General features: G+C 34.3%; 1 protein-coding gene across 1 annotated transcript; it reads right to left on the reverse strand.

The window, feature by feature from the left end:
- Positions 1–4202: 4202 nt before the first annotated feature.
- LOC118735675 (choline/ethanolamine kinase) lies at positions 4203–18458 on the reverse strand. The gene is made up of 9 exons (XM_036465581.1): positions 17964–18458; positions 17794–17904; positions 10629–10735; positions 10331–10559; positions 5795–5953; positions 5541–5716; positions 5287–5463; positions 4737–5145; positions 4203–4655 (listed from the first exon to the last, which is right to left on the reverse strand). Exons 2-9 carry the CDS (start codon positions 17809–17811, stop codon positions 4572–4574), a joined length of 1359 nt encoding a protein of 452 aa, XP_036321474.1. The 5' UTR covers positions 17812–17904; positions 17964–18458; the 3' UTR covers positions 4203–4571.

Genomic DNA, 18458 nt, shown 5'->3' on the forward strand with positions numbered 1-18458 from the left:
TGAGGAAGTATACACAATTTTATTTTGACAGCTAAAACTCATTTTCGCTCTTCCTGAATCGCAAAATGAAGAGTGCACACAATTTTCAGTGTACACTTGAAAACTCACAGTTAGCCCCAGGTGTGACTAGTCGCTTTTTATACCCGTTCGGGTATAAAGGGGAACAATTAGTCTTTTCATGGTACACGCGCGAACAAAAGTGAAAAATTCATTCCATACAAAGAGATCAAAAGTGATATTAGTAACCTGCTCCTTTGCGATCGATCCCGGTGTCATCTGGAATTAGTCGAATCTTTTGCAGGGAACTTTCTTTTGTAACGTCCTGTATGCATTTGTCGAGTGCTTGGTTTTATGAAAGTGATAACGAGTGGATGCTCTCAAGAGTTACAACTGAGTATATACAGTGGCGGATTTAAATATTTGCCGCCCCTAGGCAATTCATAACTTGCCGCCCTTTTTTCACGAAAAAAAAAATATATATATATATCAAATATGATTGTTATTGTCAGTGCTTTATTACAATATAGTTCGTTAATAATGAAATACATAACGGAATTAACAAAATTTTAGATGATTCTCGTTCTCGGGGCAGCGTGTCGGCTGTTTCTTTGCGTCACGCGCAGGCGCGCCGTCAGGTTTCTAAGCCGCGTGAATGAAAGTTAAATGGAAATTTCAACGACTGCTATACTAAGGAAAAATTCGCAGCGTAATTCTAATTTTGAATTGTATTGAATGAGATGAATCATTAATAATATTTTACAGACACAAACACAATTTCAAGTGCAGCTGAATCCAAATAAATTTTTTTCTTTTAATTTAGCTGCCTTAAATTTTGCCGCCCCTTAATTCTGCCGCCCTAGGCTTCAGCCTATGTTGCCTGTACGATAAATCCGCCACTGAGTATATACACGTGTACAATATAAGTATGTACATATGTACATATATTAAAATTAAGAATTTCTATTTTAGAGTACAAGTAAATACTTCATATTGGATTACTACGAGGGTCACTAAATAATTTTATAGAATTCACAATTCAGTCACTTAAGTCGATCTGAACTTCGCATCGCAAGATTTAAAAAATTTTCGGCATTCACGTTCTCAGAACGGTTTAGACCGGTTTTCACTGTTTTTTTTTTTTTGAAATCTTCATTTTTCGAATATCGAATAAACCGGATCTTTTTTTTTTTATCGGACAAATCGTTTTTTTTTTCATTTCATACAAATCTTAACCTCTCAATAAAAGTTTTGACTTCTTCGAAGTTTTCAAGGCTTTTTCCAACTTAAGGGAAATCTCTAAGTAATTTTAAAATTATACCTAGTTTATTTGGGGATGAATAGAATATTTGATTCAAATTTTTATGGCAGAAGCATGTCTGCTGAGGCGCGACCGCTATGTTGCTGGGCCCTACTACTCAATCGAAAAAAGTCGGAGAAAATGCAATAAATAATTAAAATAATAAATAATTAAATAAGATGAAACGTGAAATTTTCATTTATTTTTATTTGTTTTATTTCTGATCTAAACAAAATTTTTTACATATTTTTGCTTTCCGGTTTTTTCTTTATTTTCAAAATGTGGAACTGGTTTTTTTTTTACAAATGGCCATTTTTTGATTAACTAGAAAACCGGTTTTGTAAAAAATGAAATAATCCTAGTAAATTTTCCTAGATTTTTAAATATTAGTATATAATTATTTCACAAGCGAAATCAAAAGTTTTATTAATGCTATGTATATAAGACCTCGTACGCTAGTCTGAAAAAAATGTACATATGAACGTAATAAAGTGATAGCGATAACTAATTTTTTTCAGGGACATGAAGTCTACTAAAAGTAATCTAACTTGCTAATCTTGGTTAAATCGCTTAATGGCATATACTTATTAACACACTTCAAAATTAAATTAGTTTCCATAAGCGTGGAAAAGTGAAGTGAAGTGCAGCGATAAATTAATTTAAAATAAAAGGAATTTGAAGAAGCTTTTAAGACGCTGTCGGAGCTGAATTTTTTGTGACACCAAAACTCATTCGAAAATCAAGGGTTTCTATAAAAATGCATAAGTATATAATTCCGCATTAGATAGATACATAGATAAAAACACGGGTATGCCAGAACAGGAGACACTGCAAACTTAAAGGTCTTTTGTACCTCTGAAGAGAATCCCAAACCGGTATGCCTAACACATTCTCAACTTCCCTAATTTAATCCTAGAAGGGCCTTGGTAGTCGAATCCCTTATTAATAAGGGTTTGACCGTTAGTGCTTTAAAATGGATTAATTTTTCTTTGTCTAAGACCGGACAATCATAAAGAATGTGCTCGGAAGTTCGATAACACCCATTCAATGCATATGAAATCGTTGTTGGTTGTAGCCCCTATAGGTACCCAGAATGTAGCCTGATGTCATTTCCTTTTAATTGAATGACATCAGATCTATTGAAAAGATAGCCGGGCCTATATAATAGATCTTAAGGTCGCAGTGCTTTATGCCCTTAATTGTGTTTGCATTGTTCAACTTTGCGTTCAACATTTGCGATCAACTCAGCGCAGGGTTGACGGAAATAAAGTTGAATGGCTATAAATATAAATATATGAAAAAATATCAAAATATTCGCCATAAAAAGGTGTTTGCATTGTTCATATTTGCATTCAATTTCTGGTTGAAGGGCGTTTCAACTAATCGCTTTCAACAAAGTTGGTTGCCAGCCAACATTTAGCCATTCAACTTTTTTCCGTGCAACCCTGCGTTGAGTTGAACGTAAATGTTGAACGCAAAGTTGAACAATGCAAACACTGCTTTATAATAATACTAGTTTATTTATGTATATAAGAATGGGTGCAGCTTTGTCGGAACTCTATAGACGTTGAGGCCACAGATATATTTTAAAGAGGATGGTGGCCACATATTTAAAAAATTGAATGCGATTAAATTATACACAAGTTATTTGAAAATTTTAAAAGATTATCGCCCCCGCAAAGAGAAGGTTGCTGCTATATTTTGAAGAGGGTTGCCACTTGTTTGAAAAGTCAAATTAAATTAAATAATATGCAAAATATATAAAATATTAAAATATAGTTGTCAAACATAGCTATATTTTAAAGAGTGTGGCCACCTGTTGAATTCAATTAAATTGTATACAAGTTATATCAAATTAAAAAAGCGGAAGTAAAAGTATTCGTCTTGGTGAGGAGAAAGTTTTTAGCTCTATTTTTGGAGAGGGTTGCTACCTATTTGAAAATTCGAATCTAATTACATTATACACAAGTTATATGAAATATTAAAATATGACTGCGAAACGCAAGAATGTTACAAAACCTTGAACATTTAGAATACGTATAGAGTTGCCACCTGTTAATAAGGTTAAATTAAAATTATTTAAAAAATGAATTATTCCAATATGAGTATCAAATGAAATAATTTTGAAAAGGCTTAATTTAAAACTTCATCAAGGAGGGTTACCACCTATTAAAAAGGCAAAGTTAACTTGTATTAAGGAAGCAAGGTAGTTGAAATACATATGTAGATGCATATGTATCACAATAGAGGTATCAGCCGAAAGAGGTTTATAAAGGTTTTGATTTAGACAAAGGGGCGTAAATTTTTTAATCAGCTACACCTTTGGAACCATAAGTCAAATGACTTTGAAATTTGGTGTGAAGAAATATATACATACATATGTACATAGCTATGGTATATGAGTTACTGAGGCGTAAAATTTTTAAACAGCTATTTGTTCACATCGCGCACTCTGCTAGATATAATTGAAACTTTTCTTTGGCACATTCGTTATTGCGTTCGAATTCACTCCATGCGATGCTCGGCGGTGATGGTTGAGAAAGGGAAGTGCCTCCCCTACGTTTTAAAGACTAGATGGATTTCGCGAGAAGCAGGAACGCCATGTTGAAATTAAAAAAAAATAAATAAATAAAATCGCTTAAGTATTTATAGTGCCAATAAATAAGAAACCCATTAGTTTTGTTATCATATTTTTGACGTCAGACTTAGGAAAGAAGAAAGTCTTTATCTTGGCAAATCACACGCCGAAAACTTGATGTGGAATTTCACCTATTGATAAGCTATCAACAAGTATGTACATATTGACTAATAAATACATAAAATGCGAATTCTTCTAACATTGTACCCGGAAAAAAAGTATTCCAATTAGCGCCCAATCAACCAAAGCAAATAAGAACACAGCTCATGAATGCCTTTATCTAGAATAACTACTCATGTATGGATGTATGTATGTATATTTGTAAATGTAAATAATGTATAAGGAAATATGTATGTATGTATGTATGCGTATTTTATGTCTTATATGTATGAAAAACGTATCGATTACCCCAATCTTCATTTCTCACTTCGAAAAAAGTACAGAGTTCTATTTAAGCCATAAATTTGCCACATTTAAATTCGTAAATACAATTCAAGAGAGAAAGAAAACCAGCATGTCAGCCAAAAATGGCGCCACTTGCAGCCAAATATTTACATACACGTACATATATGTACATACGTGCAGTTAATCACAACATTGCCGCATTGCTTCAAAATTTGACTCAATACGGGGTTATCACGAATCGTCCTCCTCAACATTATCACCCTCATATGTGCGCTTTAGTAATTGATATTCACGTATGCGTGCCACGCCATATTCCTGTAGGGGAGAAATTAAAAAAAAAAAAAAAATGTCTATTAAAATTTCCAACTCTAAGCCAGGCACCTCAGTACCGCTTACCCAGTAGCCAAACTCAATGGTCGCCAGTGTCATCACAATACTCCAAACGCTCCAAAAGAGATGCGAAAACATCGAGAATAGCCGCACTTCGGCATCCATGCCCTCCAACTCGGCCTGCGTGGGTTCAGAATTGTGCACATTTTCATTGTACTTTCGCAAGTAGGCGGCATAGAAGCGTTTACGTTGTGCCTTCGTTGGATAGTTTTGCTTGCGGTGATAATAGAAGGGTGCATCTGGGTTACTATAGTCGAAAGTCCATTCTATAAAATGATTTGCCAAATCGAAACCGCGATAATTATAGGCGCAGTATTCAAAGTCTATGATTCGTAAATCTGGTTCAATAGTATTGTCGCAAGTCAAAATACTTGCACTGTTATTTGTATTGTCCTCAGCAGCATGCGTGCCATTGCTAAGTTGTTTACAAGGAAATACAAAAAGAAAGAGCGGAAAAATTCCAGCGATTAAACGCAACTTGTTTGTAAATAGACATGGAAAATAACATGTAAACTGGTATGTAAACATTTTATAAAATGATAAGCTCTACACAAACCTCGTTCCATTTGCTTTATCGCCGCTTGAGTTCGCATAGAGTATATTGCCCTCTTGCATATCATTGTGGCAGAAAACTACTTTATACAGGCCCTGATTGATGACCGAACGTAGCCATGTCTTTTCTTTGCGGAAGTCGAATTTGCGTACTATGTTCACAAGCGGCGCTTTGTCGCCCCTAAAAGTAGTGCGTAGAAAATTAATATTTTAAAACATTAATAACTCTGGTGACAGATCATTCAACACAACACTCACCAATCCGTTCGCGCCAAAATTGTATTTAATGTTTTAAGCCATCGTTCAATGCAATTCCATAACCATTCTGGCTCTTTTGACATTGGTATATCTAAGCTGTGTATTTCGGCCATTTTTTCGGCAATTTTCTTTGAGATTTTCGGTACTGCCAATTCTCGCGTGAGCAGCGCGCGCGCCTGGAATTTTAACGTTCATATAAATTAGTGTGCTTTGAGATCTTAACGAATATTTTTATTATATTGCGTCGTACTCACATTTATATATTGCTCCAGGCGTCCACCAGGGAAAATTCCATATAATTTGGGTCCGAAGTTGCGCTCGCTCAACAGAGCGAATACCACTGATTCTGTTATAATGGCACCCAAAGCATCGTCCTCCTCGCCATGCACTTCGCCGTAAATGCGAAGCAATACCTGGAAGGAATTGAAAAAAAAAAAAAATATTTGGGTGAAACATTTATGGCTTCTTAACCCTATCAGAACTATAGGATACATTGTTGAAAGAACTCATGATTTCAATTGTAAAATGTTATTCACCGAGGGCTAAAAAAAAAACAAATGCATTAAAAAAAATAACTGAATGTAAAAAGATAATTTTTCCCTAAAAATTTTCATTCATTTTACCTAAAAAATAATTGTTTTCTAACTTTTCGTTAATTTTATCAACTTTTCCTATAAAATATTTTTTTCCAAAACTATTTTGTAACTTTTTTTCATTTTTCCCCCATAAATTTTTTCGAAAATTGTTTTTTGCACAAAAAAATTTTTTGTCCATAAATAATTTTTTCCTTACATAGCTTTTAATACCCATGTATTTTGATATTTTCTTAAAAAATATTTTTTTAAAACTTAATATTTTTTTTAAATCTTTTCCTCATAATTTTTTTTTTACACTTCTTATCTCCCTCACATTTTTATCCTGAAAAATTATTATTATTTTTCTAATGTTATTAGCAAGAAAAATTTTTCTAGACATAAATTAAGCGCAAAAATACTTTTTCTCTCCAACATTTTTTTAGTATTTATTTATTTTTCTTAAATTTGGGTAAACATATTTCTTTCCTGAAAAATTGTTTTTTTCCTAAATTATGTTTTTATCGTTTAAGTAATTTTTTCTTATATATTTTTTAAATTTCTTGATGGAAATAGCTTATTGAGGCATATTCTAAAAATAGAAAATACTATGTATTGAAAACTTACACAATATCTTTATGAGTGGAATAAATTTTTGGGAAATACATATGTACAATATGTTTCCCTTGGTTACGGGTTAAAAAAGGCGTGAGTACTCAAGGAACTTGATGTGTAAACATCTGTGTCCCGAACTAGTCACAAAATATTTCGGGACTAGAGTCGAAAAAGTCCCGAACTTGCCCCGAATTAGTCCCAACCCAAAACCCAAAAAAAGTCCCGAAATGTACCCGAACAAGTCCTGAAATGATTTAGGAAAAAGTTCCGAACTACATATATCAACGATTAGTGTTGCTAGAACAGCTGCTTACATTTTTTTCTCATTTGTCTAACTTCTGAATTTGTATTGGTGTACGCATGACGGTTTACGCAAATTTTGCCAATACCAGGACCTGTACCATACTTTAAAAAACCCAAGAGATAATAATATGAGTATTTTTAAAATATCCGCCTAGCTTTTTATTAATACACTACTGTAGTGGATATGCCTAGAATTATGCAAGAAAAAGCTGTAGACGTTTATATCTGCGTTGTGAACAGCAGCAGGCATAGTCTGTTTGTAATGAAAAACTACAGGTTTTCCGCTGGGTTACACAAGCGAAATAAGTTACAAATTTTCCGCTAGGTTAACGTAAATTTTACCCATACCGAGAGCAAAGATGTTTACACATCAAAACTATTGATAATAATCGGTTATATTTACACATGTGTATAAGATCGATAAGGAGTATGAATCCGAAAACTTTTTTTAAAGTCTGTCACCTCCTAGCACTAACGTAGGCTCCGACAAAGAGAAATTTCCATAACTATTTAATATCTTCCTTAACAGTGCCCATATCGACTACAGTTTAAATTAAATGACCATCTCTGACGCCTTCAGTGCCTGGATGAACCCTACCGCACCAGATATTGACCATGATACCATTGGACGTAGGAGGTCATGCTGTACTTAGTGCAGAGTTGCTGCAAAGTTCACAAACCGCTCGCCGACACAGCTTGGAACAAAGACAAAGAAAAGTTGCCATCAACGTTCAAGACGTTTGACCGGGCGGTTCTAAACTATGCTGCACTATGTGGCGGCCGAGGACTAATAGGACGCAGTGGATATGGCTTTAGACCTGTCGGAACGTTGCACTTAGGAATGCCATGTGACACTTTTCGATATCGCCTGAGCCTCAGTTACATGCCCAAATGCCCCAAATTAATGACCATAACATCATGCCGAGCAAGCTTAAGCAAGCGCTTCGGACCACTGCAGTATTTATCAGGTAGAAGTTTTAGCTATAAAAGAGGTGGCTGTGTACCTTAGTGCACGCTATGCTATGGTTAACATCTTCTTGGACAGCTAGGCGGTAATGCTAAGATCGAAAGTTGCGTATGGAATAGCTCGCAGCTCTAAACGATATTAGCATCGTATTCAAGGTCAGCCTCATATGGGTCCTGGGACATCGAGAAATTGAAGGTAATTGCAGGGCCGATGAGCTAACCAGGAAAGGTAACAATCTCTCCTGTGTGTAAACAGAGCCATAATTGGGATACCCACTGAAACCTGCAAATTAATACTTAGAAATAACATGATCCAAGAGGCCAACAGATCATGGCTAGAGGAGGGCACTTGTAGAACAACCAGGCTACTATGCCACAAATAGATAAAAACAGGACAAAAGAGTTGCTCAGCCTCTCAAGAGAAGGTATTGTGATGGTCATGACTTGTGTAACCGGTCATTGGCTATTTGGCAGGCACTCTCGAAGACTACGAATCTTCCACGAATATTGCAGAAGTTGCAGTTATGAGGAAGAGGAAGAAACCGTAGAGCGGTTCTGTAGTTGCCCAGCTTTGGTGAAGAGGAGAGAAAATGTGTAACAACATCACAAATCGGAGGAGAAGCTCTCCCAAATACTTAGCGAAAAGTGTAAGCGTCAAATATATGTTTTTTTTATTAGACAATTTTCTATAACAACAACAGTACCAAGCCTATTACTATTGGCGCACAGTTGTATTACACGGTTGGCATATTTTCCCAGCAAAGCTTTCTCGAACAGATGCTGAAGTAGTTCTACCGTTCTTCAGAAAAATTATTATACAAATTTCTCCAATCAATTGGCTAATAACATTGTTTGAATCTAGAAACGAAGGATAGGACATTCAAATGTCTTACAAAAGCTATATATCTACATAATTGAGAGGTTTTTTTTTATAAATTACTTTTATTCCCGAATAAAACTTGGGTTTTAAGGCCAGAAGCGTTCAGGTGTTTTCGGTCTGTGGATATTCACAATCACTCTATTATGGCTGTATAAGCCGAGTGATAATTAAGCATATGCGAAGGGAGTCAATAGTTCTCATTTTTTGAGAACTACGTTTCTCAAAGGACGGAAAGGAAGAGGGGAAGAAGTTTGTAATGGTTTGAAGCGCCTCACATAATCTTGGGTGGTTAAGAGAAGGTTCTTATAAGATTTAACGGATCGGACTAATCGCCTCCGGGGAAATATTAAATCTAAATTCCACCATCCTTTAGAAGAAAAGAGGAAACTCTGTAAAAATATAAAGGAACTAGAATAATTTTAATTTAGGTATATATTCTTAGATACACCGTGTAATATGGTTCAGAAACGGATCGAAAAAATCGGAAGTAGTGAAGCTTCTGGTCTTTTAACCAGAATAATGGTATCAGTGATAATTACAAGTTGCGTGCGAGCAAACTTCAGTCAGGTTTTTTTTTCACATGTTTTCACCCTCAAAAAAAACTTCTCCTAATTGAAGAAAAACAGCAATCAAAACGAAAAAAATGGGAACGAAAAAGCACTAAAGAAGTTTTATCCTCTTTTCATGCCCAATATTTCTTCAAAATGATAGATTACATCCAAGGTTCCCTATTTTTGTGTACGTTTTTACACATTCCAAAGAAAAATGACTCATTCGGGAGAATTTTTTACTTATTCGGAAGAGTTTTCGACCTTAAAGTAAGCAAAGTTTTTCTTTGATCCAGAGATGGATTTTTGGTTCAGTACAGGGAAACTAAATTGCCTAGCTGGAAAAAGACCCTCTAATTCCATTATATTCCAGGCCACCAAGGCCATAAAGAGAACGGGGTAGCGGTAGTTTAGCCAAATCCCAACCAAAGAAGACCTAATGAAGGAAGATACAAAATTAAAAAGAATTGGACTCGAAACATTTTACCAATGTATAGCAACAGGAAATTAAACTTCTGAGAGTTAATAGGAACAAATTTTTCATGAAGTAATTAAAAGGGCTAATATAGTAAATCATGATTGCTGGCTGTCAAACTGTCGTCAGATTTTCATTGGCTTTGGGCATTAGGAGGGCATTGCAGAATTTGGATAAACCTTTTCCTTAAGACTTCACAGTCATTAAATCTGATCTGGACTGGGAGTCGCAATTTCTTGAAAGACTTGTTTCAACAGAATCTCGCTTGTCTTTGACCACGACAAAGCCAGTAATAAATAAACAAACAAAATTCTTAGCACTACCTAAACATAGAATATGTACGTAATTCTTTAACTGTGGTTTGAAGAAATTTTGCCCTATTATTTATCACTTAAGTAGCATTTCAAAATACATATACAATATATACTCACCTCATTTGGTTCACTGGTCGATTTTCTTGTCGCTAATGACACTTGCTCATCATTATTATCATTATTATTATTGTTATTGTTATTGAGACTGTCATTATCAGTACTATCACCATTTAATTTAATATAATCCTCTCCATTTAAATTTACGCTGGAATGATCTTGGATAAACTGGAAGTTATTGTCACTCGACGGTAGACTTACGTAATACAGGAAGTTTGACAAACCGCCGCTGTGAAAAATTATTAACTTTAGTTATAACAAGGTTTTATTTTTTTGTTAATTTGATGCAATTACTTACTTAATTTTTTTGACAACGATATCAGCCTGGTTGATCGTTTTCCACCGGCCAGTCAAGTAATCGCGACACAAGCGAGCAGCAAGTGCACGAATTTCCTCGATAGAGGCCTGCAATCAGATTGTTGTTCTCATTAATTAGTTAATTACCTAATGGCTTAAAAGTGATTAGCGATTGTATAAAGGTATGCGCATATGTAGCTACAAGTATATTCACTGGTATTTATTTAAAGATAACTAAAAAATGTGCTTTAAGTGATAAAATTAGGAATATTGGTGTTTTGAGAATAACGGGTGCTTAGTTTGTGAGGTTGATGTTCCCAAATTTTATTGAATTTAAGTTCGAACCTAAATTTCAATCTGTCCTTTTTTGTCTTAAAAATCAATTTTTTTTTTTGTAATGTGAATAAACTGCAAATGCCCTTTGTGAAAGTGCAAAAAAGCGGATCTATATTGGTTAGGCATTCCAGGAAGAAGGAGACCTAAATAAGTCATATTTCTTGAAAATAAGTTTTTAAAAAACTTCTTAATTCAATTAGAAATTTTCTGGAACTCCCCTTTAAGGAATTGAAAAGTGATAGGATATCAATGACGGAGGCGAAGGTTGGCTGGCTTGAGTATGTAGTTCTTTTTCAATACCAAAATTAAGCTAAGTAGGTTAGGTAGGGACGGCTGCCTAGGAAAGGAGGTGCACTGGAACAAATATGCTCCCAACTATCCATTCTGATAGCATTGGTACACAAAGGCTAAAACTAATAACTGAAAGTTACTCAAATATGTGTAAAAAGTGAGGGATATAAGGCATGAATTTTAGGCTACGTATGCCGAATCTAACCAAACGAAAACTCCTATAGAAAGAGCGAAAGGTAAAGCAATTCAGAAAACATTCCAACCTATTAAATTTCAATAAGTAATGTGAACGCCAAAGTCCAGAGGTTTATCTCGGATTAGTTGCAAAGGCCCTCCGAATAAAATTTTATTTAAAATTCGCCTACCCCTTAACTGCTGTGTGTAGGACTTATCGTGATTTCCTGCCAGTTAGGCTTAACAAAACGGTGCCCGTGTTAGCACAACAGATCAATTCATGCCTTAATCACTGCCCTGAAATGCAAGCACTTCAGTACCAATTGGCAGTGTGTGGTGGACACACTTACCGTTTCACCAATTTTCGTTTTTCTTTCTCTGATACCAGGTTTAAGTCTCTGGTAAGACTTTCGAAAGCCGTAGACTTCTGCCAGTTGAGCCTCCACCGACTCAGGACTGGTAGCCTTTGACAGAGGTATCCCCGGGATTAAAACACCCGTAGCTCCGCTTACGCAGGGCCCTCCTGGGGGAAATGGAATGTACAATAGAATGGGGCACTACTAATCTAAAAAAAAAAAATCGTATAATTTCCCCTGCATTTGCCCCTGCCCTTAACTTCTTGAGGTTGATTGTTGGGGGCTGCAAATCGAGTGGATCTTGTGGTGAACGAGGACAAAACGAAGTATCTCTTGTCATCACACAAACAGTCAGTGCAATAAGCGTCACTGTTGACAGTTACAAGGCTGGAAAAGTAGATGACTTCGTTTATTAGGAACCAGCATCGCCTTGCCCGCGGGCAAAGCTCTTTTAAGCTTTCTATGCATTTTGTATAGACGCACGCAGAGTAAAATCTCTCTCTGCCCATCGATGCCTTAGACTGAGTAGGCAACTCAGAAGTAAAGTTCTCTCTCGTCGTACAAGAATCACACTCTATTAGTCACTCATCATGCCTGTGCTGGTGTGTGGCGCGGAGGCATGGACAATGGCAACATCCGATGAGGCGGCTCTTGGACTATTCGAGATAATTATTTTGCGAAAGATTTACCCGCGTTAGCGTCGGCGATGGTGAATACCGCAGACGATTTATCGATGAACTGTAAGTGCAGTAGTAGTGTAAGTGTAATAAATTCTAAAGTTTATTTCATTACAGCTGACGAGCAACCGTGCGTGTAAGAAATTGTGTGCTACTTAAAATTTCACTTCTGATATACTGAGCTTTAAGCAATGTTGACGCTATTTCCATTTGAATTAGGAGATACTTAGCATCATGTACCTTATTTCCAAATTTGTATTTACTTTATTTCTCTTTTGAAAAGGTAATAACGTCAATTGAATTTATTTCACATCACTATGGCAAATAGTGTCAATTGACGTTATTTCCGTTGATTGTGTTACCTGTCACCGGAGAAGGACTTAAATTGGACTCGGACAATATCGCTTCGGCGGTTACAGCGCCAATAAGGAAGAATACTTTTGCCGTAATCGTATTCATATGTACATATGTATGTACATGAGTGTGGCACATCAAATACACAACATCGCTCATCGCGTTATTAAAAAAAATTAGGGCCGCTACGAGGGATTGAAAAAATCTAATTTTTTAAATATTTATTTTTTGAACCTTAATTTTTGTTTTTTATTTTGAACTTTTTATTATTTTTAATTATTATTTATGTATTTAGTTTGTACGTAGAACAATGAGGCACCCCGCATACAAAATTTAACTTAAGATATTATAAGGACCACCCTAACATGCATATGTAGATACCATGGCGGCAGGAATAATAAACTCGTCGTACTTTTAAAAATTTTGGCTAAATTTCTTTAATCTATTTTAAGTTTGATATTTTTTTGTAAAAGCCTAGGTAGTCCGCTTTTCAAACTTTGAACGCAAATTTTCACCAAAGTTTCAAGCTTTTTATTCAAAATTTTTAGAAAAATTGTTGGTATGAAGTTTTATAGCCCATTGAATTTTAGTATAATAAAGTGCAAGTTTCAATTCGCTACAAAATTCCGTAGATTTTTAAGATTTCTTTTTGCTGACGGTGTCACGCATTTTCTCCCATACAAAGTGTGCTCGACAATTTTTTTTTTATATGGAAGAGAATGCCGAGCATCGTCAACAAAAAAAAAAAAACAAAATTCTCAAAAATCAACGGTATTTCATAGCCACTTCAAACTTCCACTTTATTATACTAAAATTGAATGGGCTACAAAACTGCATACCAAACATTTTTCTAAAAAGTTTAAAAATTTGGTTAATATTTGTCGAATTTCCATAATTTTTGTATAAAGTTTGAAAAGGTGATTTATATGGTGTTTGTTGTATAACTAGCCAGGCTTTTAAAAATATATATTAAAAATAAAATAAACCAAAGGAATATAGCCAAAACTCTTCAAAATAAGACGAGTCTATTATTTCTGCCGCTACTGTATATTTGTGTATATATATTTACATACAAGTCAATAAATAACGCCCAAATAAGCTCGAAATAATTGCATTTAAATGCTTTAACTACCGACTACATAAAACACCACCAAATGCTTATTAAACAACGATAATTATGCATATTAAATTTGAGTTAATGTAGGTACATATGTATGTGTAGATAAGCAAAGTTGTGTTTGTCGAGTAAGAAAATTTCTAATAAACACGTATGTAAATATTTACAACAAATTTATTATTAGAAATAAGTACCTACATACAAAGTATTAAAGCTCTATAAAAACTATGCATTAGGTAATTAAATGTGTTTATCGCTTATAATTTGATAATGAAAAAATTTATTTGCTGGAGTGAAATTTAAATACGTATGTACATACTTAGTACATATCTCCCATTTAATAGCTTTACTGCCTTCGCGCTCGCGTTGTCAATCAAAATGAATAAGTGGAAACATTTTTATGGGATTTTCCCCTCCCGCAAGGGGTTTAAAGAAGCCGCAAAAAAGTACATCTATAAATATGTACTTACATACATTGTATGTATATTAGGGTGTACCACTCCCATATTAAAAAAAAAAATAAAAATCGGTACGTTTTTCCAACAGAGCTATAAAATTTTTAATAAAATTTAAGACTTCCGCCAAAATATTTCAAAAAATAAAATATAATAAGATCGATTTGAATCTAGTTTTTATCAATAAAATTAGTTTTTAAAAATATTCTGCGTAAAAATCTTTAAAAATTTTATGAACGGAATCCAAACAATTTGATATCCAATAGCTTCAAATCCGTCCAGCTCACGTAAATCTTAATATTTTTCTGAAATATTTTAGCGAAGGTCTTAAAATATAATATATTTTGCAATTTCGGTGGTAAACAGTTTTTTTGGTGAGGCCCCCTAACGTGTAGACATGTATTTATTTTATATGCCATATTACAGCCATATAAATATGTATGTGTATATTTATATTATTTTGCATTATTTTGCGAAATGTAACTTTGTCTGGTTGTTAGCAATTGTATTTTGTATATAAGGACGTACTAATGTATATACATATGTATGTATGTACTTTTGAATTAAATAGTACCGCGCCAACAGTTTAATTGGAAAGTATGTATTCTACTGGAATCAGGCGTAAGTATTGGTACCACCTACTTGATTAAATATGAAATAAGTAAAGTCGGAGTTTTAATGCTCTCCCCCCACCCTAGGATTGTTCTTTTTCGAAAAAATATACCCCTATTTTTTATTATGAAATCAAAAAATATTTAGAGGTCGCTCAAAGCGCTCAAAATTATCCTTGTAATTTATATGAGGAAAAAATAACTTTTCGTGGAAATGGTATGGAATTCAAATTTTTAATATAATTAGCATTTAAATTAATTTAAAATCTGCATGAGCAGAATGTTGGTACATTCTTCGAGAAACCCATTCGTGCTTGAAGGCATCGGTTTTTAACTGTTATTTTCCCCCCAAAAACTAGTATACTGTTTATACCCATCTCAATGATTTCTATCGATCTACATTATTATTTTTTATTTTTGAGAATCGGACCTATTCTGCCATAATTCATGCCATAATTTTTCGCATTTCAACTATTAAGACGTAGAAACAGATGTTTATGACGGCTTTTAAGATAAAATAGGCTTTTTCGCTTTAATCCTGATAACATTTCGCCACACTTAAGCCAGATAAGATAAAGGTGAGAACATTTTACCGCATCAAAAATTCAGCCAAGACCTTCCTCCAAGTTTACCGGCATTTTTTTTTTTTTTTAACTATGTGCGTAAAAATATATGTGGATAATGTACATACATAAATATGTACATTCATATGTATGTATGTATTAGGGATTTTCGGGATGTCGTTATCACAATCCCGGGATCACGGGATTAGTCTCGGGATTTTGATATACATTAATTTTCAACAGCTTAAATCGAAAAAATTGCTCTATCTCTCCTACCATAAAATAAGTAATAAATAAATGGGTTTGAAACCTACTTTTTTTTTTAAAGTGGCGCTTATATTTTTTCTGTCCGTCTTCTATTCCGTCAGGTTCTATTTTAAAAGACTTTGTAATTTCAAAGATATGTTTAATTCCAAAAAAATTTTTTTTTTAAATTCTACGCAATGTAATAAAAGTATGGGTACCAAATGAAAGAGGAAATTTTTTGGATTCACAAGGACGAATTGGTAATTTTTTAAGCTGATAAAGTTAGAAGGACGAAATTATAGCAATTTTGATTTTTGTGTGTAAAATTTACTATTGCACGGTATTATATGGGAGGTTCCATGGGAAACTGAACCTCAGTGTAAAAATTATTTTCTTTATAAAACTAACAAACGTGTGGATAAGACATGGCGCGGACTCGCCCATTACTTATGTATTATACCCTTGCGGTCAGCTGATTAAGTTAAGTGACATTTTGAACAGTTTTGGTTTTTTCTTATATTTATTTAATTTTTATAGAATATATAGAACCATATAAAGCCACATTTCAAACTTCGTACGAAAATTAAAAAAAAATTCAACAAACCTTAACAGTTACTCCCAAAAATTTCACACTTTTTGTTCAGAATTTTTAGAAAAATTCTAAGTATGCAGTGTTATAGCCCATTAAATTTAAGTAGGTAAAAGTGGAAATTTCAAGACGCTAGGAAATCGCCTTGATTTTGAATATTTTTTTTTTTGGCTGACGGTGCTGGGAATTTTCTTCTGTATAAAAGACACCCCTACTTGGCTGCTTATATTTTTTTAATAACTAATATTTAATATGGACCACACTGTTATTGCGATTAGTGCAAATTACAAATACCGAAAATCCCGCGAATTATTTGCCAAGAATCCCGGTATTTTCGGTCCTTAAAAGTAGTATGTATGTATACGCGGTACTTTGGCTACCACTTAGCGAGCCGCCGCCGCTGATAACTATTTGAAAGTCCAATCCAATCCAAAAAAAGGCAAAAAACAAAAACATACGCACATGTACGCCTAACAACTGGGTACATATTAGAGTGTTCGATTATTCGCCTTTTTTCCAAAACCGGTTTCGAGTAATTCGTAAAATTGCAATTTTAAAAAACCGGTTACCGATTTTGAAATTATGAAAAAAACCAGATTAACCGGTTTTATTTTACATAGTATGAAAATGCCTATGTAGGTGTGAAGTCATAATCAAAAATTAGAATTCAACTATTAACAGTAAATATAGCTTTTGTTTAGAAAAGAGCCAAAAAGAACTTTCAAAGTTTTTTTTTTTTAGATAAAAAGTAAAACCAATAAAAATCAGTGAAAAATTCACGTTACATCCCTTGACAAATTTGGTTTGGAGGCAAACCGGTTTGGGCGTTGTGTCATCTTCAGTGTCATTTTTCGTTCTCCAAACCAAATTTGACAAGGGATGACGGAAATTCGTTCCAAAATACATCATACAACCACCCCGTCCGAAACAAAAACAGCGGAAAAGGAAATTTTTTTTAATACTTTATTGCCCTTTATTGCCACTCGGGAGGTCCATGGTTCAATTTTTGGTCCCAGCAATATCAAAATAGGTTTTTTTTTCTTTCAAATAGCGACCGCCCCTCGGCATACAATGGCAAACCTCAGAGTGTAAGTACTTCTGCCAGAAAAAACTTTCTTCGGTGGTAGGAAGTGTATAACTCTGCATTTGTTCCAGATTAAAAAAAAAAGCCCATAGCTAACAAACAAAAAAAAAACGGTGGAAACCGGTTTGGAAAAACCAAGTCAATCACCTTAATACATACATACATCTGTACATATGTATGTATGTGATCTTTATCAGCGAATGGCATGGCATAATGAGGTGCCAGCTTTGAACACTTGAATGAGCTGATTTGTGTAATTTTTTTTTTTGCGGGCTATTTTTTTAAATTTATTTTTTGTTGCAAATTCGCTTACCGTTTGTAGGGTCGACATCGATCACTGACACTGTGCGTCGTTGCCCTTTGGTATACAGTGTTGTTGTTGTTTGTGCTTTGTACGTTTTCAACGTGGTAAACACGCTGCTTTCTAGAACAAAATATTTTTGTATGTATGTATGTATGTATGTATGTATGTATGTAACCAACAGCCTTGCTTCCTCCTGCTTTAATACTCGTCTATTGCGTTTTCACGTTTTACCGTATTTTTTCCCCTTCGCGTACGTTGGGAACGAATCAGGTGTGCTACCTATGTATGTATGTAACTGTGCAATTTAAATATTTCCAAAAATAGTTGAGCATACACGTCACTATCAGCCGCACTCAGTAATGTTTTTGTTCTTTTAATTATTTAACAATTTTCAAATTTTACTTTTAGCTAATATTTTTTGCTCGCAATTTACAGCACGTCAACTATGTTTAGCTTGCAAAAAATAATGAGTTCACGTTTTCGCTTGTTTTCAAAAATTTGCAGCTTGTTTTTGTTTTTTTATTTGTTATTATATTTTTTTTCTCCCTCTCAGTTATTTATTGTTAAGAAAACACGACATTTGCAGCAATCTGTTTTCCGCATCAAGAAATTTGAATTCACACTGTTCCACTGCTCATGAGTAACTGACGGCCGGCAGCACCCCGGACGAAACG

The sequence above is a fragment of the Rhagoletis pomonella genome, unplaced genomic scaffold (genome assembly GCF_013731165.1).
Source record: "Rhagoletis pomonella isolate Grant_MI unplaced genomic scaffold, Rhpom_1.0 Rhpom_scaffold_00003, whole genome shotgun sequence".
Taxonomy (NCBI): Eukaryota; Metazoa; Arthropoda; class Insecta; order Diptera; family Tephritidae; genus Rhagoletis; species Rhagoletis pomonella.